The 24,184-nt window shown below is 52.2% G+C and overlaps 1 protein-coding gene across 1 annotated transcript in view; it reads right to left on the bottom strand.

Annotated features, from left to right (window-relative positions):
- The window catches only part of IFT172 (intraflagellar transport 172), a 38,314-nt gene extending 16,990 nt beyond the window's left edge, over positions 1-21,324 (bottom strand). Inside the window, exons 1-24 of the mRNA XM_029071485.2 lie at positions 21,224-21,324; positions 17,330-17,473; positions 17,017-17,129; positions 16,388-16,427; positions 15,788-15,853; positions 15,239-15,318; positions 14,919-15,006; positions 14,066-14,280; positions 13,520-13,643; positions 12,095-12,190; positions 11,153-11,314; positions 10,385-10,438; positions 10,085-10,188; positions 9,199-9,284; positions 8,800-8,912; positions 7,961-8,128; positions 6,958-7,094; positions 6,587-6,694; positions 5,549-5,633; positions 4,744-4,836; positions 3,498-3,575; positions 2,392-2,640; positions 1,702-1,780; positions 803-923 (exon numbers count right to left, since the gene is read on the bottom strand). Coding sequence (XP_028927318.1) covers positions 803-923; positions 1,702-1,780; positions 2,392-2,640; positions 3,498-3,575; positions 4,744-4,836; positions 5,549-5,633; positions 6,587-6,694; positions 6,958-7,094; positions 7,961-8,128; positions 8,800-8,912; positions 9,199-9,284; positions 10,085-10,188; positions 10,385-10,438; positions 11,153-11,314; positions 12,095-12,190; positions 13,520-13,643; positions 14,066-14,280; positions 14,919-15,006; positions 15,239-15,318; positions 15,788-15,853; positions 16,388-16,427; positions 17,017-17,129; positions 17,330-17,473; positions 21,224-21,262 — 2,642 coding nt within the window. The 5' untranslated portion in view covers positions 21,263-21,324. The remainder of the gene's footprint in view (positions 1-802; positions 924-1,701; positions 1,781-2,391; positions 2,641-3,497; positions 3,576-4,743; positions 4,837-5,548; positions 5,634-6,586; positions 6,695-6,957; positions 7,095-7,960; positions 8,129-8,799; positions 8,913-9,198; positions 9,285-10,084; positions 10,189-10,384; positions 10,439-11,152; positions 11,315-12,094; positions 12,191-13,519; positions 13,644-14,065; positions 14,281-14,918; positions 15,007-15,238; positions 15,319-15,787; positions 15,854-16,387; positions 16,428-17,016; positions 17,130-17,329; positions 17,474-21,223) is intronic.
- Positions 21,325-24,184: the final 2,860 nt, after the last annotated feature.

Genomic DNA, 24,184 nt, shown 5'->3' with positions numbered 1-24,184 from the left:
TCCCCGTTCCACATGGGAGAGGAAGAAAAGGTACTTAATCCCCATTTTATGGATGAGGAACCTAAGGCCCAGAGAAATTAATGATTTGTCTGAAGTCACATGGCAGGCCAGTGGCGGAGTTGGGACTAGAACCTGGCTCTCCTGACTCCAAGTATCGGACTGCTTCCGTTAGGCCACCACGCTGCTTCCCTGATGTGGGGAGGGGCTACGGGGGGAGCGACAACATTTCTGAGAGTCCAAGGGCAAGAGTCAAGAGTCATGAGGAAGAGAGGACATGGGGCAAAAAAGAGCCTGACTGGAGAGAGGGAATTCCACCCACACCCACTCACACTCCCTCATTTCCCCTTCTGCTTCCAGGCCCTTATTCCTCTTTCAACTCTTATGCCTCAAAACGACAGTAAGGCATAGGTTTACCGCCGAAGCTGAAAGAGTGTAGGTACAAACAAAAGAAACACATCTTCACACAGAGGGGAGTAAACATTATCCTGGGAAGTTGTTCAGGCCGAAGACATCAGAAGGGTGTGGAGAAATTCATGGACGAGAGGTTCACGATGACTGACTAAAGGGAGAGTTAGGGGTGCAGAGGGAAAACTTGAAGAATTTCAGTAATTCATCCCCAACCAACGGGATGGATATGAGGAGCACGACAAGGACACATTTTCTCCAAGAGTTCCGTTGCCGGTAGTGGAGGTGGAATTTTACCCCGGATGGGCCATGCTGCCACTAGATGCACCCGCTCTTAGGTTCTGGTCCTGGGCTCTGTCCCCGGGTCAGCCCCGCGCAGCGTCAGGACCCTTCGTACCTGGCTTCGATGTAGTGGTTGATGGCGGCGTCGAGTTGCTTCTGCTGCACCAGGTGGTCCCCCCATCCTTCCTCCAACCGCACCACCTCAGCTGGGAACGTCACCCGGGCCAGCTCCACCGCTGTCGGCCACAGAAAAGAACCCAGCTCAGAATTCAGCCTCTGTTCTCGGTCTCAGTCTTCACGGCGTTTTTTGAACACCCGCTGGAGACAGAGCACTCTCCTGGGGGCTTGTGGAAGGAAGGAGGGGGCTTTGTAGGAGGGACCTGGTTTGGTGAAACTGATGGGCAGGGAGGTCCCGGATGGGAGGAAGAGGGGGTGGAGCAGCATGGGGAATGGGGTGGAGTGATGGAAAATGTAGGCAGAAATGGACAGGCAGAAGTGGACAGGCAGGGGAAATCTAACGCCAACCTTCTCACTGTACCTCGATCTCACCTATCTCGCCGCCGACCTCTTGCCCACGTCCTGCCTCTGACCTGGAAAGCTCTTCCTCTTCATATGCGACAATTACTCTCCCAACTAAGCCCTCCTTCCCTCCTTTCCCCCTCCCTTCTGCATCGCCCTGACTTGCTCCCTTTATTCATGCCCCCCTCCCAGCCCCACAGCACTGAGGTACATATTGTCACCTTATTTATCTACAGTAATGTCGGTCTCCCCCTCCAGACCGAAAGCTCACTGTGGCCAGGGAATGTGTCTGTTATGTTGTTAAACTGGTCTCTCTCAAGCTTAGTACAGTGCTCTGCGCACACTAAGCACTCGATAAATAAGACTGACTGACCAAAGAGAGCGAAGAGGAAGTGGAAGAGAGACCAGGCTGGGAGGGAAAGGAAGGAAGGAAGGTTCCACACTGGGGAAAGGGGTCTCCAGGGTGAGGCTGGGGTTGGGAATGACGGCTGGTACCTTTCATGAAAGCGCTGCCCTTACAGTAGCACTCGAGGGCTCTTTGGGGATTCCGGATCTTCTCAAACAGATCTCCTGCCTGTGTGCACATGCAATGTCAGGGCAGGGAGCCCCGCCTAATCAGAAAGTCAAGACTGACCGCCCTGCTAGTATAATCTCTCTCTCCCCTCTGCAACCTTGTCCAGCTCCACACCCCAAATCCATATAGTCTTAGCTGGGCGCCCCGGCTCACACTAATATCAAAAGAGTGATAATAACAGTAATAATAACAATAATCGTGGTACTTGTTAAGCATCTACCGTGTGCCACGCACTGAACTACGCACTAGGGTTGAGATGAGATGATCCAGGAGGACAAAGTCTGTCCTGCTTGAGGGTCACCGTCTGGGGGGACGGAGGACAGATATCAAATCCCCATTTTACAGATGAGGAAGCTGAGGCCCAGGGAAGTTAAGTGACTTAGTTAAGGTCACACAGTAGGCAAGTGGTGAAGCTGGGATTAGGACCTAGGTCCTCTGACTCTCGGGCCCGTGTTCTATCTACTTCTCGGGAAGCAGCGGCTATGGGAGCTGGGGGTCAAACGCGGCTTCCATCATCATGCAACTCCTTCGTGAGGGGAGAAGTCCACTGCCCCATCAGTTTGGTGCGGTGGGGGCTAAGGGGCTGAGGGGAATTACGCAGTTAGGCTCACCCGTTCATACAGCTCCCCCTTGATGAGGGCCGAGGTGATGTGTCCCACCAGCTCGGTATTGGCCAGTAGTTCCTCGTGGGCCAGTGCCAGTCGGGCAGCTTTGGCCGGGAGCCCGGCCTTGAGGTAGAGGCTAACGGCTGCCAGCCCGTCCCCCTGGCTCTCCTGCAGTTCCCCCGCCTGTTCTTCTTGCTGCGTTTCCATCAGCCACTTGTAATAGCCCCGGCGCAACTTCTCCAAGGCAGGGTGGCCCTAGAGATGAAAATAAGGGGGGACTGTAGTAAATGTGGGTGGCACAAGGTAGAAATTCGACCACTGTTGATTCAGGGGGGATTTTTTTTCCCCCTGCCCCTAGTCCCCACCGTGTAACAGCAACTGCACCCTATCACCAGCTCTCTTGATTCTCGCCCTCCCCCACCCCACCAGCTCCCAGTTCTGCCCTCCTGGTCTTCTGTCCCAGAAAGGAAGGAATGTTCTAAAAGGAGGAGGATTCTTATTCTACACTTGTCATTTTTTTATTCGCTTGGTCTCCCTCAATAGATTATAAACAAAAGACTATCTTTTGTAAGCAGGGATTCCCTAAGCATCAAGTATCTGCCTCACTCGATCGATCGATCAAACAGCTGGATTTATTGAGCCCTTACTGCATGCAAAAGCCTTGGGAGAGTATAAACGCAACTGAGTTGGTAGACACATTCCCAGCCCACGATGAGCTTACAGGCTAGAGGGGGAGACAGACGTGAATAAATATAAATAAATAAATTACGGATATGTATGCAGGTGTTTTGGGGCTGAGGGAGGGTATGAATAGAGGGAGCAAATCAGGGCGACATGGAAGGTAGAGGGAGTAGAGAAATTGAGGGTTTAGTCAGGGAAGGCCTCTTGGAGGTGATGGGCCTTCAATACTCAAAATAGGCAACGCTTAAATGCTCCTGTTGAAGATAATAATGAGGGTGGGGTGGTGGTGGAAGGAGTAAAGTAGAAATTGTAGTATTTCTTAAGTGCTTACTGTGCTTAGGTACTCTACTGAGCTCTGGGAGAGACTACATGGGTGGGAAGGAAAGGGGGGAGTTCACTCGGAGGAGTTCTGGGAAGGGTGGAGCCAATACCTTTGCCTCAGCCACAGCAATACAGTCGTCCCAGCGATGCAGTTCCTGATACATGGCCATGGCTTCCTCTACGGCATTCTGGAGGAGAAGGAGGGAGAAGGAGGGTAAGGAACAGACCACGGGGAGAAAGGAGCACCCCCGCTCAGAAATCCATCTCAACAGCGCGTGTATTGAGACTGTAAAACTAGACTGTAGAGCGTCAGCTCCTCCTCTAAACTGTACGCTCATTGTGGACAGGGAACATGTCCATCAAGTCTGTTATACACTACTCTCCCAATCAATCAAAGAATCAATCAATCAGTCATATTTATTGGGCACGTCCTGTGTGCAGAATATGGTACTAAGCACTTGGGAGAATACAATATGACAGAGTCGGTAGACACGCTCCCTGCCCACAACGAGCTTACAGTCTAGAGGGTACTTAATTCAGTGCTCTGCACACAATAAGGGCTCGATAAATATCACACTGACTGACTGACTGGGAAGGAACAGGGGATTGATCCCTGTGACAGCCCCTGCATACATGGTATTAACCACATAACCTTAATCAACAACAAGGCATGATAACACTGGAATTAATTCTATGGCATGAACAGGACCTGGGCCTGGAGGAATAGGTGAGAAAGCCATTCCGCATTAGTGACTACAATCAGAGATATTTATTGAGCGCTTACCGTCTGCACAGCACTGTACTAAGCACTTGGGAGAGTACAATATGACAGAATTGGTGGACACGTTTACCATCCACAAGGAGCTTACAGTCTAGAAGGGGAGGAGACAGAAAACGAACCAAAGGGCAGTTTTGCCCTTAGGAAAAACTTGCAATTCTGGTCACCCCAGAGGAAAATTGGGGATGGTCCATCCTAAACATGGATGGGTGTCAAAGAGAACAACCATTACTAGGAGCCCCATGTGGGACAGGGATGAGGTCCAACCTGATTAACTTGTATCTCTGCCAGTGCTTAGTATCATGCCTGGAACATAGCGTACTTATGCTTAACGGATACCATTAAAAATATATATATTTCTCCAGGCCTGCTGTTGCCACTTCTGGAGACAACACTGGGCTGGATGGGATCACCAAGAAATGGCCATTCCTATACTTTTAATTCCTCCTTCCCAGCCATTCCTTCGTGACCTCAATCTCCCCCATCCATTGCCTTCCCCCTTTTTCTTGTAGTTCATCTCTCCTCTCTTCTGTCACCAGAACTCCTTTCTTCCTCCTCCTTCATTCCACCCCCCCTACCTGTTCGAGGAAGATCATCTCCGCTAGCTTGTAGTTCTTCTCCAGCATTGCCAGACGTGCTCGGACCTGGTAGAAGTCAGTTCCTTCCCCTCCCTGCAGAGAGAGATGTGGGGGGAGGGGCTCGAGCTAAGGATGGGGGTAAGGATCTCTGGAAAAAGCAACGGGTGCTGGGAGGCAGGAAGGGCTGAATGACTATGAGATCGTAAGTCTAGAAGTTAATTTGTTCACTCAGTCATTCACTCGATCGTAATTACTGAGCACTTACTGTGTGCAAAGCACTGTACGATGTGCTTGGGAGAGTACGATATAACAAACGGTCACATTCCCTACCAAACAATAAACTGACACATTCCCTACCAACAGTGAGCGTACAGTCTAGTGGAGTTGAGCTCAGGAGGACTGGGGAAATCTTCTCTTGGTATATCTGGTCTGTTCTCCCTTTTCCCTCTTTAGATCCGAAGTGGCCTTCCGACGGAGAATAAGCATTTAGATTTGCTCCCTCCTTCCTCAGCTTCACAACACTAAGGTACATATCCATAATCTATTTATTCGTATTAACGTCTAGTCTCCCTCTCTAGACTGTAAGCTTGTCGTGGGCAGCGAACATATCTACCAACTCAGTTAAACTGTACTCTCCCAAGCGCTTAGCACAGTACCCAGGAAGCACCAGATAATCCCGTCTGACTGACTGATTCTCAGGGACAAGAATGCTAGGAGGTTGGGGACTAAGGATGGCTGAGAATTTGGGGAAGTTGGGAGAGGCAGGAGGAGTTGGGAGGCGGGGGGGGGACTGTCCCTCACTCACGTATTCCTGGGACACTCGATCCGCGATCTCGTTAGTCTTGCGCAGGAACTGTGCCTTTGCTACGTGGCCCAAGGCAGAGAAGCACCTAGACGGACAGGAGCAACAGGAGTGAGCAGCATTCGCACATGGAACTGGGTCGAGATTAAGAGCATTAGCTACAGCCATTAAGTCCAGCACATAGCACAGTGTCTGGCACAAAGTAAGCCCTTAAAAAAATACCATTAAAAAATAAAGTCACCCATACGTTGAACTTTGCCCAGGCATATCCGTGATCTATCTGGGTATTGTCGATAAGGTCTGCACACTTTCCCACTAATTTTTTTAAATGGTATTTGTTAAGCACTTACTATGTTTCAAACACTGTTCTAAGTGCTGGGGGTAGGTACAATTAATTGGGTCAAACACAGTCCCTGTCCCTCATGGGGCTCATGGTCCAAGTAGGAGGGAGAACAGGTATTTAATCCCCATTTTACAGTTGAGGGAAAAGAGGCACAGAAGATCACACACCAGGCAATCGGTAGAGCCGGGATTAGAACCCAAAGCCTCTGACTCCCAGACCCATGCTCTTTCCACTAGGCCATGCTGCTTCTCCATCTGGGGAGCTTTTTCAATGCTTAAATGAATAGTGCCTTCTACTGCTTCTTTCACGAGGGGATGCCCCACTTGAATGTGTAACCCAATCTTTTGCCATTTAGAGAGTTGCCCAACTAGCTAAGTGGCAGTTGGGAGAGATGTGATGGCGAAGGGCATCTGTAGGCCTCCCTCCCTCATATGCAACCCTGTGCCTACCCCAAGGGCACCCACTCCTTTCCACGAGTAGCGGGGAAGTGATCTTTGCCATATTTTCCATTCAGTGGACGCATCTCTGCCCTCAACGTGCCCGGTGCAAGATCAGGAGCACAGAGTAGACTGAAGAAGAGGAGGCCTCATGGAGGAATAAGGTAGGAAGGGCCTAAAAGGAAACTTTCAAGCACTTCCTCCTCTCTCCCCGCCAGTCCTTACACTCCTCTTCGCTTCTGAGCGGCTTCCCCGCCTCACCTCTCTGCGATGTGGAGCTGCTTGGCCTCCAGAGCCAGCTTGCTCAGGGTTTTCCACATTGCTTCCGTCTCTGAGGACATCTCCAGGGTCTCCAGGAATGCCGCTGCTCTAAGGAAAGAGGACCCCAAGGAAGGTACACGGGGTCAGAGAAAGTGAGGAAGATATAGGGGAATCCGGATCACGAGTGGGGTGGGGTGGGGAAGTGGGGAGAGAAATCTTTCTCCAAACCCCATCTCTTTCTTTCAGTCACTTCTCCCTTCTCTGGGGAATCTAACCACACTCCCCATGCCACCGGCCCTCCCTCCCCCAACCCAAGCCCCCCAGCTCCCCACCCCCCATTTTCCCACTTCCCCACTGCCACTTGTCCTTACCGGGTGTAGTTGCGGTCGTCGATGGCTGTCCCGAATTCGATAAGCCCCTCATCCAGGGTGTAGGACACGGTAGTCACACCTTCGGCCACCAGTACTTCCGTCTTTCCTTCACCCCGCTCCAGAGCCACAATGTCACCCTGTGGACCCCACCCCTTGACAAGGTCAAGTTCAGGGCCCCCCGTGGAGAGCGGGGCAGCACCCCTCTGCTGGAGGTAAGGCCCCACCTCCACAGCCCAGATCTCCACCCCAGTTCTCAACCGTCATGGTGTTGACCAGAATTTCCCGTCCGGCTACAAAATGAAAAATTAGGGATGGAATGACCGAAACATGGATGGATGTCAAATAGAACCACCGTTACCAGGAGCCCCACGTGGTGCAGCCCGTGAGCACGGCCAACCTCCGCCTACGAGCTCCGAGGAAGCTCCGGGCCCCTCCCCAGCTGCTCAGGCAGAGATGGGAGCGGGCCTGGAAGACCAGTTCAGATACGTAGCCACTCCCAGAGATCTGCTCGAGGCCCGGCCCAGCGGACCTGGAGATCTGGAGGTCTCTGGGATGGGCGGGTTTGGTCCTGAGGCCCCAGCTGGGATTTCTATCAGCCTCCCAAGGAGGATCGGAGTGGATAGGCACTGCCAGTGGAGAGGGCCTGGAACTGACTCATTTGCCCACAGGGTTTCTCGTCGGGACCCCATCGGGATCTGTTAGTCTGGACCTGTTTTCTAGAGAGGCCTTGGGGGCCTTCTGTCTACCTGACACAGGTCCCAGGGATCCAGACAGGGGAGCTCTGAAAGACATTCCCCACAGCTCAACACAAATGTCACTCTCCCTCCTTGTTTTAGTGAAAGTTGTAGGGAAACCCACAGTCATACGGCCCCACAGGGGTGCTAAAGTGTGGGATCACTGGGAACCTTCTCGGAGGCAGGGAGGGGGTTCAAACACTGCGCACACACGCACACCACACAAACTGTTCTTCTGCTCCACCCCCGAGATTCCCCAGTTGCCACACCTTAAGGGGAAACATAGTGACCCTCTCCGGTGCCTCGATGTTGTACCACACACACAGACTGTTCCGGTTCTGAGCTACTAGCACGTCGCTCCCTGGGACCCACTGCACGAAGGAGCAGAAATTCAGGATCATTGTCTTGGAGCTGCTCTCGATGTCATACAGGTGCAGCTGAGGTAGGAACAGATGGGGAAGGGGGTGAGTGGAGAGAACAAAGAACATTAAAGCACGGAGAAGCGGCGTAGCCCAAGAGGAAAGAGCACAGGCCTGGGAGTCAGAGACCTGGGTTCTAATCCCAGCTCTGCCACTTGTCCGCTGTATGATCTTGGGCAAGTCACTCGGCTTCTCTGGGCCTCAGTTTCTTCATCTCTAAAATGGGGATTCGATACCTGTTCTCTCTCCTACTTAGTCCGTGAGCCTCCTGTGGGACGGGGACTGCTTCCAACCTGCTTATTTTGTATCTACCCCAGCGCTTATAACACTGCCTGACATTTAGTAAGTGCTTAACAAATACCATAATTACTATGGCTTGCCAAGGGGGGACAAAATCAGCTGAGAGCTGTGTGTCTAGCTCTTGGGGATGCCAATGAGGGATCGGGGTCAGGGGTGTGTGGAGAAGGCACGGAAACAGTGATGGAGCTTGTAAAGGCAGTGAGAAGAAATTGTGCTGGAGGGTCTCTCTAGGTGATACCGATGTGAGGGAGACCCAGGGGGATCGGCAGATAAGAAAGGAGAGCACTGGTTGACTAGGCGTAAGGGCCCAGGGTTCGGGGGGGAAGGGAAGTCCTCGGGGCACAGACTGGAAAGCACAGACACAAGAGAAAAACCAGAGATCCTCTCACTCGCAGTTTCCGGTCTCTGAAGAGCAGCTTGTGTCCAGTTTCGTTGAGCTCCAACCAGTCCACACGGCTGTCGTGGCTGATGGTCCCGATGTTGTAGCCGCCAATCAGATCCACTGTGGAATGGGGATGGGGGAGGGGGCTGGTCAGGGAGGTTTGAGGGCCAGAACGATGCCCGCCTCCAGGAGCTGGGGCATCCCAGCAAACATCCAGCATAAATATGCCGGCCTTCGGAAATGTCACGCCGGCTCACTGAAAGCCGCTGAGAAGAATAAGAGACCGACGTTGACGTCACGTTCGGGGAAGCGCTTGGGAAAGTACAGTGATAACAGGGTACATGATCCCTGCCCACCAGGAGCTTATGGTCAGCGGGGCAATGACTAAGAATGGGAAGGTTCTCACCTGCAGCAATGGTCTTGACGTCAATAAGGTAAGCCAACTTCTTACTTTCTTCCATCCCCCGCTGCCGTCGTTCATTGATACGGACACTGCCGAGTAGAGGGGGTTGGGGCGGGAGATGGGGAGAGATGCGGAGAGAGGAGGAAGAAGGGATAGGAAAATAATTTATTGACCATCTGCTGGGAGGGATGTGCGGTACATAGTACTTGAAAAGTACAAATCAGAGAAGTGATGCATTCCCTACCCTCAAGGAGCTTACGCTACAATAGGGGAGACAGAGATGAAAAAAAATTACAAATAGAACAGGTCAAGAAAGCGACTGCATTTCCGACTGAACAAACGTATACACAGAACTGCTGAGGGTGGGTACAAATAATGCTGGGGATGGTTGGTGGCTTGAGGTGACTTGGGGTGCAAGAACTGATGCCTTTTGACTTGTTTTGATGGCTGTCTCCCCCCTTCTAGACTGTGAGCCCGCTGTGGGCAGGGATTGTCTCTGTTTGTTGCTGAATTGTACTTTCCAAGCGTTTAGTACAGTGATCTGCACAGAGTAAGCACTCAATAAATATGACTGAATGAACTAATTGGGGAACGGACAGGGGCCGAGGGGCAGGAAGAAGCCACAGGGCCCCTGGATGGTGGCCAGTCTCTATTTGGGCCTCAGGAACGGGACAGGTCAGGCTCTCAGTTTCATCTAATAAAATAAGAATGAGAAAAGGGAGTCTCCTCTGATGATGCAGCACTACACCTTTCTGCCGGCGGCTCTGCCAACCGGCACCATGACGATTAAGGCGGAAGAAACTGGCTCTGGGGGTGAGTCGGAAGCTGGGGAGAGGGACTGCCCGGTTTTGAGGGATGTGAGGGCAAGGGTCAGGAGCCGGAGTCTCACCTAATGAGGTGGGGATTCATGAATTCGGTGCGCACGGAGCCCAGGATATCATTGCTCCCGTACTCCACGAGGGTCAACTCTCCTGCATTGAAGATCATGCAGACCTAGGAGAGAGGGGAGAGGCTGGGCCACAGTTTGGCCCAAGGATGAGGGTTTCACACTGTTTCCCCCGCCCCGTGACCTCCTGGCTTGTTTCATCTTGGCTCAGGGGCAGGAGACAGAGGAGCGGTTGGAGCCACCGCGGGAGAGCCAAACCAAGCTGAACCGAGCCAGGCTCTCCGAACGCCCGCCGCTACTCACATTCTCATTTTCAAAGAAATACTTCTCGTTTCCGCCAGAACCCTTCCAGGCCACCTGCAGTGGGTGAGAAAGGAGTAACGAGGAGGTGGGCAGGCGGCCGAGGGCAGCGGGACATGAGGGGAAAGACGGACCAGGGATTTGAGAGGCCAGACACTGAACAGGAGAGGTAAAAACAGTAAATCTATGCCACCGTCTCAAGGCATGAGAACACTCACGCCATAGGGTGTAAACACATACACACACACACACACACAGTTCCCAAGCTGAGAACCTCTTCTTAGCAGCTTGTCCAAGAAGATTTTGAGGCGTACCCTGACTTCCTGGGGCCTCTACCGCTGCCCTGGTTGGAGCCAGGTCTCCTAGAAGCAGAACTGTTTGCCGGCGTTCCCCACGCCTACATCGCCACGGCTCCCCAGTCCCTCAGTTCCCCATAAATTCAGCATTCCAAGGTGCCTGCGGGAAGTTAGAGACGCAGCATGGCCTAGTGGATAGAACACAGGCCTGGGACTCGTAAGGACCTGATCCTGGCTCCTCCACTTGTCTGCTGCGTGACCTTGGGCGAGTCACTTCACTTCTCTGTGCCTCTGTTCCCTCATCAATAAAATGGGAATTATGACTGTGAGCCCCGTGTGGGACATGGACTGGGTCCAATCTGATTACTCTGTATCTACCCCAGCCCTTAGAACAGTGCCTGGCACATAGTAAGCGCTTAACAAATCCCACACACACACACAAAAAAGTTTAAATTGCCTCCGCCGAGGCCCTCACCTCGCTGAGCCGGTTGGAGCTCAGATCTCCCAGCAGCAGTGTGTCCGAGGTATGGGCCACCAAATAACGCTCCTGGCCCAGAATCTTCACCTCTTCCACCTCATAGCCGTAGTGGGACTTGAGCACCACACGAGTGCCTGTTGATAGATTCTTCACAATCACCTGAGCGTGGAGAAAGCAGAGCCCCGTGACTCCCCTTCCCGCTGGGACAGTAGAACTCCCTCAAGGGTCCCTGAATCGCCCACATTACCCGCCGGAGGGAACGGGGGATGGCTTGATGCACTGAAAGCAGAGCGAGGAGACTATAAGCTCATTGTGGGCAGGGAATATGCCTGTTTGTTGTTGTATTGCCCTCTCCCGAGTGCTTAGTACCGTGCTCTGCACACAGTAAGCGCTCAATAAATATGATCGAGTGAATGAATGACTGGGATGGTGAGCAGTCAGCCCGGGGAGGGGTGGGGAGGTGGCTCGAGATGCAATCTTGTCAAAAGGGTCAGGACTTTTCCATCAGAATTCAAGTGCGCGGGCATTTGTGCGTCTATGTGTCTGTGTGCGTTGATGGATACTACAATTTGCCTAAGAAGATCAATAGCACTTTAGCAGACAGGTAAAATCAATTAATTAGTGCAACTAACTGCAATTGTATTGGCTTATCCTTCCGTCCCCTGCCCCGACTAATGGACTTTTAAACCAGGCAGGATTGAGCAGGACTGGGGCAGACCTGCTCACGCCACTTAGGTAGAAATAGCACAGTTAGAAAGTCCCGGCTCTTCTCCCTCCCTCTGTATCTGTCTCTCTCTCTCTCTCACTGCAGTCCTGGCAGGAGGCCCGCGGTGAAGGTCAGCACAAGGACCGGTGAGGGGACGTGGTGCAGGGAGCCGGGGAAGAGTCACAGGGCCGAGCGGCCCGCGGTAAGGGTGGAGCAGGCAGTCTTCCGCTTACCTGACTGGGCCCCACATATGTCATTTCAAATTTGTTCTTGTAAATGCTCCTTCGGAGGCAGCAGTCAAACTGTTCGACCCCTCCGCACAACGTGCCCTGTGGGGAAGAGATGGTAGCGCTGAAGGGGAAGGTGGGATGGAAGCACTAGGGGTAGAGGGAAGAGCAGGGTGGGGATCTGGGGGGGAGAGCTGCTGCTATGGGAAGAGGGAAGGGAGAAGGAGGAGCTTGCGGGAGCACTGAAGGAAAAGGGGCAAACAGAGTTTGAAAAGGTTGGGAGGGTTCCAGGAAGGGCAGGGGAGCACCAGCCCTGCACGAGTCTCCCTGCTTCTATATCAGGCCTCTCCACTTACCCTCCTTGGGGAGTCTCAAATTTTTTTTCCACTTCTGCCCACTTTAGGTAGCCCTCAATAGCCCCCAAAAGGGAAGAGGAAAAGCTGGCGGTAGAGCACGGGCCTGGGAGTCAGGTCATGGGTTCTAATCCCGGCTCCTCCGCTTCTCTGCTGTCTGACCTTGGATAAGTCACTTCGTTTCTCTGTGCCTCAGTTACCTCATCTGTAAAATGGGGATGGAGGCCGTGGGCCCCACATGGGACAGAGACTATGTCCAATCTAATTTGCTGTATCCACCCCAGTGTTTAGTACAGTCCCTGGCACGTAGTTAGTGCTTAATACATACCATGATTATTATTATTTATTGTGCCCTCTGGGACCCATGTGTCCTGAAGGAAGAAGGGGCAATACCCCCACGCCTCTAGTGCAACTGGGGTGTGGAGATGGGGAGCAGAGGAAGTAGGCTGGCAGCACCAGTGACTTACGCCGCCCTCTTCTTGGCTGCCTCAGGCCCCAGGCGGGAATCAGTGATGGGAGGTGAAGGAAATGTCAGTGATGGCTACAGCCTGCACTCCTTGCCCAACTCAAACCATTTCCCTGCCCAACATAACTTTCTCCCAAAGCTGCTGGGTGGCAGGGGTAAGGAGAGAGGCGTGCCATGCCCGACCACAATCTGTGTCCTTCCCACCTCACCCCCAGCCTGCGAATAATAACTGTAGCATTTGTTAAGCGCTTACTACTGAATGAATACTATGCACCAAACACTGTAATAAGAACTGGGGTAGATATGAGAATGATCAGGTCCCACATGGGGCTCACAGTCTAAGTAGGAGAGAGAACAGATACTGAATCCCCATTTGCAGTTGAGGAAATCAGGCACAGGGATGTTAAGTGACTTCCCCCAGGTCACCCAGCAGGAAAGTGGAGGAGCTGGGATTAGAACTCAGGTCCTCTAGCTCCCAGATCTGTTTTATCCACCAGGCCACGCTGCTTCTCAAAATGACTGAACGCCTCTTGGCTCTCCGCCACCAGCCTCGGCACGGTCCCGGGGAGGGAGGGAACGTGTCCCTTTGGGGGAACATCCGCGGAAACGCACCGCGCAGAGCCGAGATCCGTCACGCTTCCAGGCTAGGGCCGTGACCGTGTACAGGTTGGCGATCTCCTTGGGTTTCGCTTCTTCCCAGGCACTGCGGCGAGGGCTCCAGTTCAGGACCCGGAGCCTGGGGGTTGGGAACAGACAGGACGTGGCTGCAAAGCGGGCAGCGGATCGAGTGGAGAGGTGCGGGGAGGGAGGACAAAGGAAAGTGTTGATGGAAAGGTGGGGATGAGGCCAGGGTGAAACTGAGTGCTGAAAGGGAAAGAGAGAGCAGGGTTCAGCGGAGAGACCGGGAGGTGGCGGGGACCGGCACCGGGAGGACATGGAATTGGGGCAGGGGAGAAGCAGAAGATAGTAGAGTGAGGATTAAATAGGCCAGAGAGAACAAGAGAAGGAAAGGAATGGGGCGGGAGAGGTAGAAGACAGGAAGAGGTAAGGAGTGAAACAGTATGAAGATAAGGAGATCAAAGGAGGAGGAGGAGGAGGAGGAAGAGGAGGGAAGGGAGGGAAGTATGGAAGAGGCTCCAAGATTTGGGTCCGTCTCACCTGTCGTAGCTGCCCAGCACCACAGACTGGCCTCCGGGACTGGCCACGGCTGTGGTGAATTCCCGCTCCTGGGGGTCACGACTGTAGTCGAAGGTTTGCAGGACATGACCTTCCTTTCCGTAGGCCACAATTCGTCGATCGCAGCCCGCCGCCACGATGCTGTTGGACGCCCAGGCTAGGGCGTAGGGAGGGCACGGATGGCTGACCAGCTTCCCCTGCAAACAGGGATGGGTGGTTCCGAGGAGCTGTCACGGCGAATCTGCCCTGGCCTGGGCACTTGGCTTGCTGCTCACAATGAGTCTGCCCAACGGCTCCCACACACTTATACTGTCTCACCCCCGAACCGCCCACACATTCATATTGATTAAGACTCCCAGGCAGACCCTACTCATGTAGACTATACTTGTCCTTATACTCACACTCTCTCTCTCTCTCTCTCCTTTCTCTTCCCCTCTCTCCTTTCTCTCCCCCTCACCCGTTATCCACTACGCTCTCTGTAATTTATTTATTCATATTAATGTCTGCTTCCCCTTCTAGTCTGTAAGCTCGTTGCGGGCAGGGACTGTGTCTGTTATACTGTAACCCTCTCAAGCGCTTAGTACAGTGCTCTGCACACAGTATAAACTCAATAAATACGATGGACTGCTTTCACAGAGAGTCCTCACCCCTGATCTCAAATCTTGGGTAACAGAATACATCTGTGAAATCCAAACTTCTGGCTTCCACAATTCCCTTTGCTCCCCCTCCACCATCCAGACTTCCCACTCCAAAAAATCAAAGGTCCAAGCCCTCTGTGCTCCTGGACCTCACAACCCCATCTCGGTCCCACCGACTGAGCTCCCCTCTTCCCCACCTGCGATTCTCCGGAACCTTCGTCATCGAAGAAGTAGCGCACAATGGTGCCGTCGGCATGGCCGGAGAGAATGCCTTTCCCAGAGATGCTAGGGAGTGAGAGGAGGAGAGAGAAAACATGAGGCAGAGTCCAAAATCATTTGAATTCCCCCAAAGAAAAACCCCTTTCTTCCTCCAGACCCACCTTGCTCCCCATTTGTGGCTCCTCCCTGTACTCACCCCTAGGCTCCAGGCTCCTAATGCCCAAATTTTGCCAGAGCTTGTGAGCCCACTTCACTTCAGACCCCCCATGCCCATCGGACCGGACTCTTTCTTACTCACTTTGACGTCAGCGACACTACATATGAATCGGTCCCATAGATGGTGGATGACTTGTTGGTTTTTATATTCGCTAAACGGACCTGAAGGGTGGAATGTAGACAGGTCAGGCTAAGTTGGGTCCCCCACTGCCCATTCCAGCCATGAAATGAGCTAGAGCCAGAAATTAGGTCCTGCATCTTCTCCAGTCCAGAGAAGGGAGGATGCCCACCCTCACCCACCTCCTAATTCTGCTGCCTTCCGGTCCTATAGGACAGGAAGGGCAAAAACCAGCAGCATGGTCTACTGGATAGGGCACAGGCCTGGAAATAATCAGGACCTGTGTTCTACTGCCAGCGTGCTATGTGACCTTGGGAAAGCTACCTCACTTCTCTGTGCCTCAATGTCCTCAAATGTAAAATGGGGATTAAGACTGTGAGCTGGACTGTGTCCAACCTAACTCGTATCTACCCCAGTACAGTGCCTGGCACATAGTAAGCGCTTAACAAATACCATTTAAAAAAAAAACAACAACCCACCAACATCAGCTCCCCTCTGGTTCTCTTTCCCTACCTTCCCCTCAGCCAATCCAAAGACAATGATGTGCTCTGCTGGCCATAGCAAACAAGTGACAGCACTCTGAGGGAGAGAGAAAGGGGAGGGAGGGTGGGGGAAAACCACTCACTACGTTGGTCCATTAGGCAAACACAGGGCATTTTTACATCCTATGGTATAAACCTTACCCTCCCCTGCCCAGCCCTGAATGGTTTTCTATGCCAGCACAGTTGGGCATGCCAATGATGAGGGTGGCATTGGTGGGAGCAGAGAGTCCCACGCTTCCTCCCCCGGCATTTGCCATCTTCCTCCAAGTATACCCTAAAACCATTCCCCACCTCCCAGCTGAGGGATAGTATTGTTGGGGGTGAGGAGCAGGGATGGAAGACTCGAGACACTGGATTCTCTGCCCGACCTGGGGCGGAGGGACTACGGGAATGCCCAGGCATTCGGCAAGGGCCTGGACTCCACTGGCACACGATGGCTGGCACCCAGTCAGGTGGCCGAGGAAGGCGCAACCCCGGGAGCAGGGTGAACAGCAGGTCGGTCGGAGCGATTCTTGGGGTGGTGACTCTTCTGAGCCCCGCCCACCCCTCCCAGAGGAATCCCGAGCTTTACCGTCTGGACGAACTTGTTGCAGATGGCTTTCTTGTCACCCCTGCCGGAAAAGGAGAGGAACCACGTGAGGACCAGTGCCCTGGGCTGAAGTCCCAACACTGTCTGAGGGTCAATGGGGACGGCATCGTCTAACCACCTCCTCGGGCCCACTGGTCTTTCCAGCCATGCAGTCCACGGAGAGGCGCCAAGATGCCCATGTGGGAGTGTCGGTGGAGACCAAGACGAGACCCAAATGAGGTGATAATGCTTGCAATGTGGCACCTATATGGCAACCGTGAGAGGGCAGTGATAGAACGCTTGCTTACTGATGCTCAGTTTCTCCAGAGGCTAAAAAAAATTTCTCCAGGGGAAGACAGGGAGAGCCTGTGCGAAGCATCAGAGTTGACTTGGGCAAACCTTCGCCTCTTAAGCAGTGATGTCTCTATTTACTGCACCCCTCCCTTAAAACAGCCCGATTCTGACCCTGGTGGCATCCTCCCCGCCAAGCTCCTCGGTCCTGCTCCTCTCTGGGTCAGCTGGTTCCCTCCGGTGACAGTCTCCCCCCATCCCACTCTGGTCTGTCCATCCTCCCTTTGTGTCTCTGACCCCACAAAACCTGCCATTGCCCCATTTCACCACCTCAGCCTTACCAATCTTCCCCAATCTTGTACACGTAGATGATGTTGTCAGTCTGTCCAACGGCAATCTTAATGGAATCCGGAGAAAAAGCCATTCCCTTCACCATGTAACTCTTCCTGCCGTACTAAGAGAGGAAGATATTAGAAGGAATTAGCCTGGCTGGGTTTAGGGGAGAAGCGAAGGAAAGAAAAATGTGGCTATACTGGATCAGGGGCATATGATGGGGTAGGAAAGGCATATGGGGGGACAAATCCAACTCTCGTCCCAGGGCTGGGGCAGTCAGTCTCTCGTTGCCTCAGGGGTTAAGACAGGGCTCAGCCTCACCTTCATGTCGGCTGGTTTGGTGGAGAACTTGTCTCTTCTCTCTCCATGTTCATCATACAGAAGGACCACCCGGTCCACTGTGCAAACAGCAAACTTGGCATTGTTCTGGGACCAGGCCATGCACGTCACCTTTGCAGCCCCATCCTGCAGACAAGGGAGGGATAAGCTCACGGCGCTGGCTTTTTTATGGTTTCTGTACTAAGCGCTAAGAGAGTACAAACAACAACAGACATATTCCTTGCTCACAGTGAGTTTACAGTCTAGAGCGGGAGACTGGCATTAATATAAATAAATAAGTTACGGATATGTACCTAAGTGTTGTGGGGCTAGGGGCAGGGTGTTTAATAAAGGGAGCAAATCAGGGCGACTCAAGAGGGAGTAGGAGATGAGGAAAGGAGGGCTTAGTCAGGGAAGGCCTCTAGGAGGAAATATGCCTTCAGTAAGCCTTTGAAGGTGGGAAGGGTGATTGTCTGTCGGATTAGACAAGGGAGGGCGTTCCAGGCCAGAGGCAGGACGTAGGTGAGAGGTCAGGCGAGGTAGATGGGATCGAGGTACTGGTGAGTAGGGTGGCATTAGAGGAGTGAAATGTGCAGGCTGGATTCTAAGTAGGAGAGCAGTGAGGTGAGGTAGGATAGGGCAAGGTGACTGAAAGCTTTAAAGCCACTGGTAAGGAGTTTCTGTGCGATGTGGAGGTGGATGGGCAACCACTGGAGGTTCTTGAGGAGTAGGGAAACATGGATTAAATGATTTTGGAGAAAAATGAACCGGGCAGCAGAGTGAAGTAGGGACTGGAGAGGGGAGACCCAGGAGGCAGGGAGGTCAGCAAGGAGGCTGATACAGTAATCAAAGTGGGTAAATGCTTGGATTAACGTGGTAGCCGTTGGGATGGAGAGGAAAGGATAGATTGTAACGACGTCGTGAAGGTTGAACTGACAGGATTTAGTGATAAATTGAATATGTGGGTTGAATGAGAGAGAGAGGAGTCGAGGATAGCACCAAGCTTACAGGCTTGTGAGACGTGAAAGACGGCGGTGCTGTCTATGTGATTGGAAAGTCAGGGGGAGGACAGGGTTTGGGTGCAAAGTTAAGGAGTTCTGTTTTAAGTTTGAGGTGACGGCGGGACATCCAAGTAGAGAGATATCTTAAAAAGCAGGAGGAAATGTGAGACTGCAGAGAGGGAGAGAGAGCAGGGCAGGAGATGTACATTTGGGAATCATCTGCATAGAGGTGGTAGTTGAAGCCGTGTGAGCGGATGAGTTCTCCAAGGAAGGGGTGTAGATGGAGAAGAGAAGGGAACCAGAACTGAACCACATGTACATATATGTCACGTACAGCTCTTCAAAGTTTCTCACAGGTTCACACATCACTACGCCTCATTTCCAAGCATAGTAATAATCGTTATCACGGCATTTGTTAAGCACTTAGTATGTGTCAGGCACTGTTCTAAGTGCTGGGGAGGATACAAGCTAATCAGATTGGACACAATCCCTATCCTACATGGGGCTCAAAGTCTAAACGGGAGGGAGAAAGGGCACGGATCTTGCCCAGTCCTCTCCCTCACAGGCTACAAGCCATGGGTTTTCCTCAAATTGGCATCAGAATCTTCCGACGGTGCTAACTTCCAGCCTGCTTAGTTTACTAAGGTAAACCATTGCCTCGACTGCATCTGTTCCTTCTTTCCCCTGATTTTTTTTTTCTCCGAGAAGGAAGACCCACAAAAAATCTGGGCATCAGCCCACTACGGCATGTCAGTAATAATAATGTTGGTATTTGTTAAGCGCTTACTATGTGCAGAGCACTGTTCTAAGTCCTAGGTTAGATACAGGGTAATCAGGTTGTCCCACGTGAGGCTCACAGTTAATCCCCATTTTACAGATGAGGTAACTGAGGCACAGAGAAGTGAACTGACTTGCCCACAGTCACACAGCTGACCAGGGGCAGAGCCGGGATTTGAACCCATGTCCTCTGACTCCCAAGCCCAGGCTCTTTCCACTGAGCCACGCCGCTAGGCCGTCACAGCAGCGCCATCAGGGTTAGTGTTGCTGAAAATAGGCTTTACAACCCTTGCGCGGTCCCTTCCTTCCCTGGCACTCAGCCCTTTCCTTCATGACTGCCCCTCGGATGATCTCGACAGGAATCAGGGTTTCCTCTTACCGAGCAATTCAGACCCTGGGGAAAAGACACAATCCCCTGGATTATGACCCTTTTCCCCTAAACTGCGAGCTCGTTCTGAACAGCCGCGTTTTTGTTAGGGAAGCAGCGTGGCTCAGTGGAAAGAGCCCGGGCTAGGGAGTCAGAGGTCATGGGTTCGAATCCAGGCTCTGCCGGTCGTCACTTCATTTCTCTGTGCCTCAGTTACCTCATCTGTAAAATGGGGACTAAGACTGTGAGCCTCACGGGGGACAACCTGATGACCCTGTATCTACCCCAGAGCTTAGAACAGTGCTCTGCACATAGTAAGCGCTTAACGAATACCAACATTATTATTATTACCTGTTGCCCAATTGCCCATTCCAAGCGCTTAGTCCAATGCTCAGCACAGAGTAAGCGCTCAATAAAGACTATTGCGTGAATGAATTAGAGAAGCGGCATGGCTCAGTGGACAGAGCCCAGGCTAGGGAGTCAGAGCTCATGGGTTCGAATCCAGGCTCTGCCACTTGTCAACTGTGTGACTGTGGGCAAGTCACGTCGCTTCTCTGGGCCTCAGTTACCTCACCTGTAAAATGGGGATTAACTGTGAGCCTCACATGGGACAACCTGATTACCCTGGATCTCCCCCAGCGCTTAGAACAGTGCTCTGCACGTAGTAAGTGCTTAACAAATACCAACATTATTATAATTACCCTGTATCTACCCCAGCACTTAGAACAGTGCTCTGCACATAACATAGTAAGTGTTTAACAAATACCAACATTATTATTATGGGGGTGAAGACTGTGAGCCTCACGGGGAACAACCTGATGACCCTGGATCTCCCCCAGCGCTTAGAACAGTGCTCTGCACATAGTAAGCGCTTAACAAAAGCCATCATTATTATTATTATTTGGACCAGTCACTTCACTTCTCTGGGCCTCAGTTCCCTCATCTGTCAAATGGGGATGAATAATGTTGGTATTTGTTAAGCGCTTACTATGTGCCGAGCACTGTTCTAAGCGCTGGGGTAGACACAGGGGAATCAGGTTGTCCCACGTGGGGCTCACAGTCTTCATCCCCATTTTACAGATGAGGTCACTGAGGCACCGAGAAGTTAAGTGACTTGCCCAAAGTCACACAGCCGACAAGTGGCCGAGCTGGGATTCGAACCCATGACCTCTGACTCCAAAGCCCGTGCTCTTTCCACTGAGCCACGCTGATGAAGACTGGGAGCCTCCCGTGGGCCCACCTGATGACCCTGGATCTCCCCCAGCACTTAGAACAGTGCTCTGCACATAATAAGCCCTTAACCAATACCACCATTATTATTCTTAACTGCTCTGTGCCTCAGTGACCTCATCTGTCAAATGGGGATGAAGACTGGGAGCCTCCCGTGGGCCCACCTGATGACCCTGGATCTCCCCCCAGCGCTTAAGAAAAGTGCTCTGCACCTACTAAGCGCTTAACAAAAGCCATCATTATTATTATCATTTGGACCAGTCACTTCACTTCTCTGGGCCTCAGTTCCCTCATCTGTCAAATGGGGATGAAGACTGGGAGCCTCCCGTGGGCCCACCTGATGACCCTGGATCTCCCCCAGCGCTTAGCACAGTGCTCTGCACCTACTAAGCGCTTTTAACAACTACCAACATGATTATTATGAACGACATTAAAATATTATAAATGCCATTAAAAAAAAAAGATAAAATTCGTTCTTTGACGGACCGGTCCTTGTCCTCCCAACCGCCCCCCCCTTCCCACCTGAGGACACAGCAGGGTCTTCAGGTGTTTCAACTGCATGACGACGACAGCAGGCAAGGCCCAGGGCCGTCTAGGCCCGCCGTTACCCGGGCAACGCCGCCGCCGCCGCCGCGAACTGTCGCCCGCTCATGACGTCACCGCGCAGCGCCTCCTAACCGGCGCGCGCCTGCTGACGTCACCTCGGGCCTCAGCCAATCAGCTTCCAGAGTCCCGCCTCTTGGGCCTTCATTCATTCATCGTATTTAGGGAGGTGGAGGGCCTTCATTCATTCATTCAGTCCTGAGGAGGGGGCACTTGCGGGGTGCGGAGCGCTGCGCTAAGCGCTGGGGATGGACCGTTGGGCAGCACCTAGGGGCCGTCCTTGTCCCACAACGGGCTCCCGGTCTAAACGGGGGAGGCAGCGAAGCACAACAAGTAGTCAGGCGTCAATACCATCAAGATTAATAATAATAATGATAATAATAATAATGTTGGTATTTGTTAAGCGCTTAGTAGGTGCAGAGCACTTTTCTAAGCGCTGGGGGAGACACAGGGTCATCAGGTGGTCCCACCTGAGGCTCCCAGTCTCCATCCCCATTTTACAGATGAGGGAACTGAGGCCCAGAGACGCTAATAATAGTAATGTTGGTATTTGTTAAGCGCTTACTAGGTGCAGAGCACTGTTCTAAGCAGTGAGGGAGACACAGGGTCATCAGGTGGTCCTACCTGAGGCTCCCAGTCTCCATCCCCATTTTACAGATGAGGGAACTGAGGCCCAGAGACGCTAATAATAGTAATGTTGGTATTTGTTAAGCACTTACTAGGTGCAGAGCACTGTTCTAAGCGCTGGGGTAGACACAGGGTCATCAGGTTGTCCCACATGAGGCTCCAGTTTCCATCCCCATTTTACAGATGAGGGAACTGAGGCCCAGAGAAGCGAAGTGACTTGCCCACAGTCACACAGCTGACAAGTGGCAGAGTTGGGATTCAAACCCATGACCTCTGACTCCCAAGCTCGGGCGCTTTCCACTGAGCCATGCTGCTTCCCCAAATAGAATAATAATCAATAATCAATAATATATACGAATAGGCACAAGTGCAGCAGGGAGGGGAAGGGGGAGGAGGAGCAGAGGGAAAGGGAGGGCTCAGCCTGGGAAGGCCTCCTGGAGGAGGTGAGCTCTCAGTAGGGTTTTGAAGAGGGGAAGAGAGTTTGGCGGATATTCATTCAATAGTATTTATTGAGCGCTTACTATGTGCAGAGCACTGGACTAAGCGCTTGGAATGGACAACTGGGCAACAGAGACCGTCCCTGCCCCATGATGGGCTCGCAGTCTGAAAGGGGGAGACGGACAGCAGAGCAAAAGAGAACAAAACAAAAACAAGACAATCAAGGGGATGTACACCTCATTAAGAAGGTAAATAGGGTAATGGTATCAAAATACAAAATATAAAAATATGGGACGCTTCACACATTTGGATATGAGGAGGGAGGGCATTCCGGGTTGGTGGCAGGACGTGGACCAGGGGTCGGGACAGGCGTGAACGAGGGACCGTGAGGAAATTAGCGGTAGAGGAGCGGAGTGCCTAGTGTCTCCTTCCCCCGCCCGGCCCCGATCCTGTCAAACCCCATGCTAATCAGAGTAATAATTCTGGTTTCTGTTAAGCGCTTACTGTGTGCCAGGCACTGAACTAAGCACCAGGGCAAGTGCAAGACAGGTCGGACACAGTCCCTGTCCCATCTACGGCTCACAGTCTTAAATCTCTTTTTACAAATGAGGTAACTGAGGCACAGAGAAGTTAAACGATTTGCCCGAGGTCGCACAGCAGAGTGCTGGCAGTGTGGGGATTAGAACTCAGGTCCTCCTGACTCCCAGGCCCGTGCTCTATCCACTAGACCACAGTGCTTCTGCTTGGGAGGGCAGAAGTTTACGTTACCAGGGAGAAAGGCTAACTGGGAGTTATTCCAGGGCTCAAAGATGCTGTTCGGCTTATGGAAACGAGATCTCCATCCACTAGACTGTGTGGGCAGGGAAAGGGTTTACCAACTCTGTTCTGTCGTACCCTCCCGAGCGCTTAGTACAATGCTCTGCACACAGTGAGCACTTAGTAGAGTGCCCTGCACACAGTCAGCACTCAGTAAATACGATTAACTGTTGTACCTTGATTCAGTGAGAGCTTTCCTTACCTGAGTGGGAGCTGACAGAGGTGCTGGGGTTTCGGCAGTCGGAGAATTGCTGGGATCATCCAATCAAGCAATCGTATTTACTGAGCACTGACCATCTGCAGAGCACTGTACTAAGGGCTTGGGAGAGTACAATGGAACACAGTCGGTAATCTGGGAGAGGATCTGGGTTCAGATCTTCAAAACCTGCTCACAAGTAGACGTGTCGAGGTGGTGGTGCTGCGTTGCTATCCGAAATCATCGCTCTTGCCTGCATATGCCTGCTCCATACTGACCTAGAGATTTTCCGTTCTGTGATCCCAGACTGCGTTCATTCTCCCTGCCGACCCTCTCACAGTTCTTGCAGATGGGCACAGGGAAACTAGCGGAGAGAGAGTGTGGATGGATCAGTGCGAACCCTCACCGCTACTGCAAAAACAACTCCAAAACAGATCCTGCTGGTGGTAGGGCATATCCTTCCCCTCTTAACCACTGGTGCCTGGGCAGTGTGCCACCCAAGGAGCCAAGGATGCAAGACAGTCCCTTTGGTAAGGACACTTATGCTCACCCACGCAGTTTCCTCATTAGAAATGTCATCTTTGGACTGAAGGATGACTCTCTTTACTATTATCATCAGTAGGTTGGGGTAGAGAGTGGCCACAGTGGTAAGTATTCACATAAAAGATTTAGGATCTAGAGGGGACTAGGGCTGGTTAGGGAAAATAGCCTCTCGGGACTCTTCTAGTACAATAAGGTAGGCCCCGTATGCTCACATCTGGAGATTTACATTTTACTAAGCATTGACCATACTTCAGGGGCAG

The sequence above is a fragment of the Ornithorhynchus anatinus genome, chromosome 9 (assembly GCF_004115215.2).
Source record: "Ornithorhynchus anatinus isolate Pmale09 chromosome 9, mOrnAna1.pri.v4, whole genome shotgun sequence".
NCBI classification, from domain to species: Eukaryota; Metazoa; Chordata; class Mammalia; order Monotremata; family Ornithorhynchidae; genus Ornithorhynchus; species Ornithorhynchus anatinus.
Note: the sequence above shows the minus strand (reverse complement) of the source record. Positions and strands in the feature narration are given on the sequence as shown.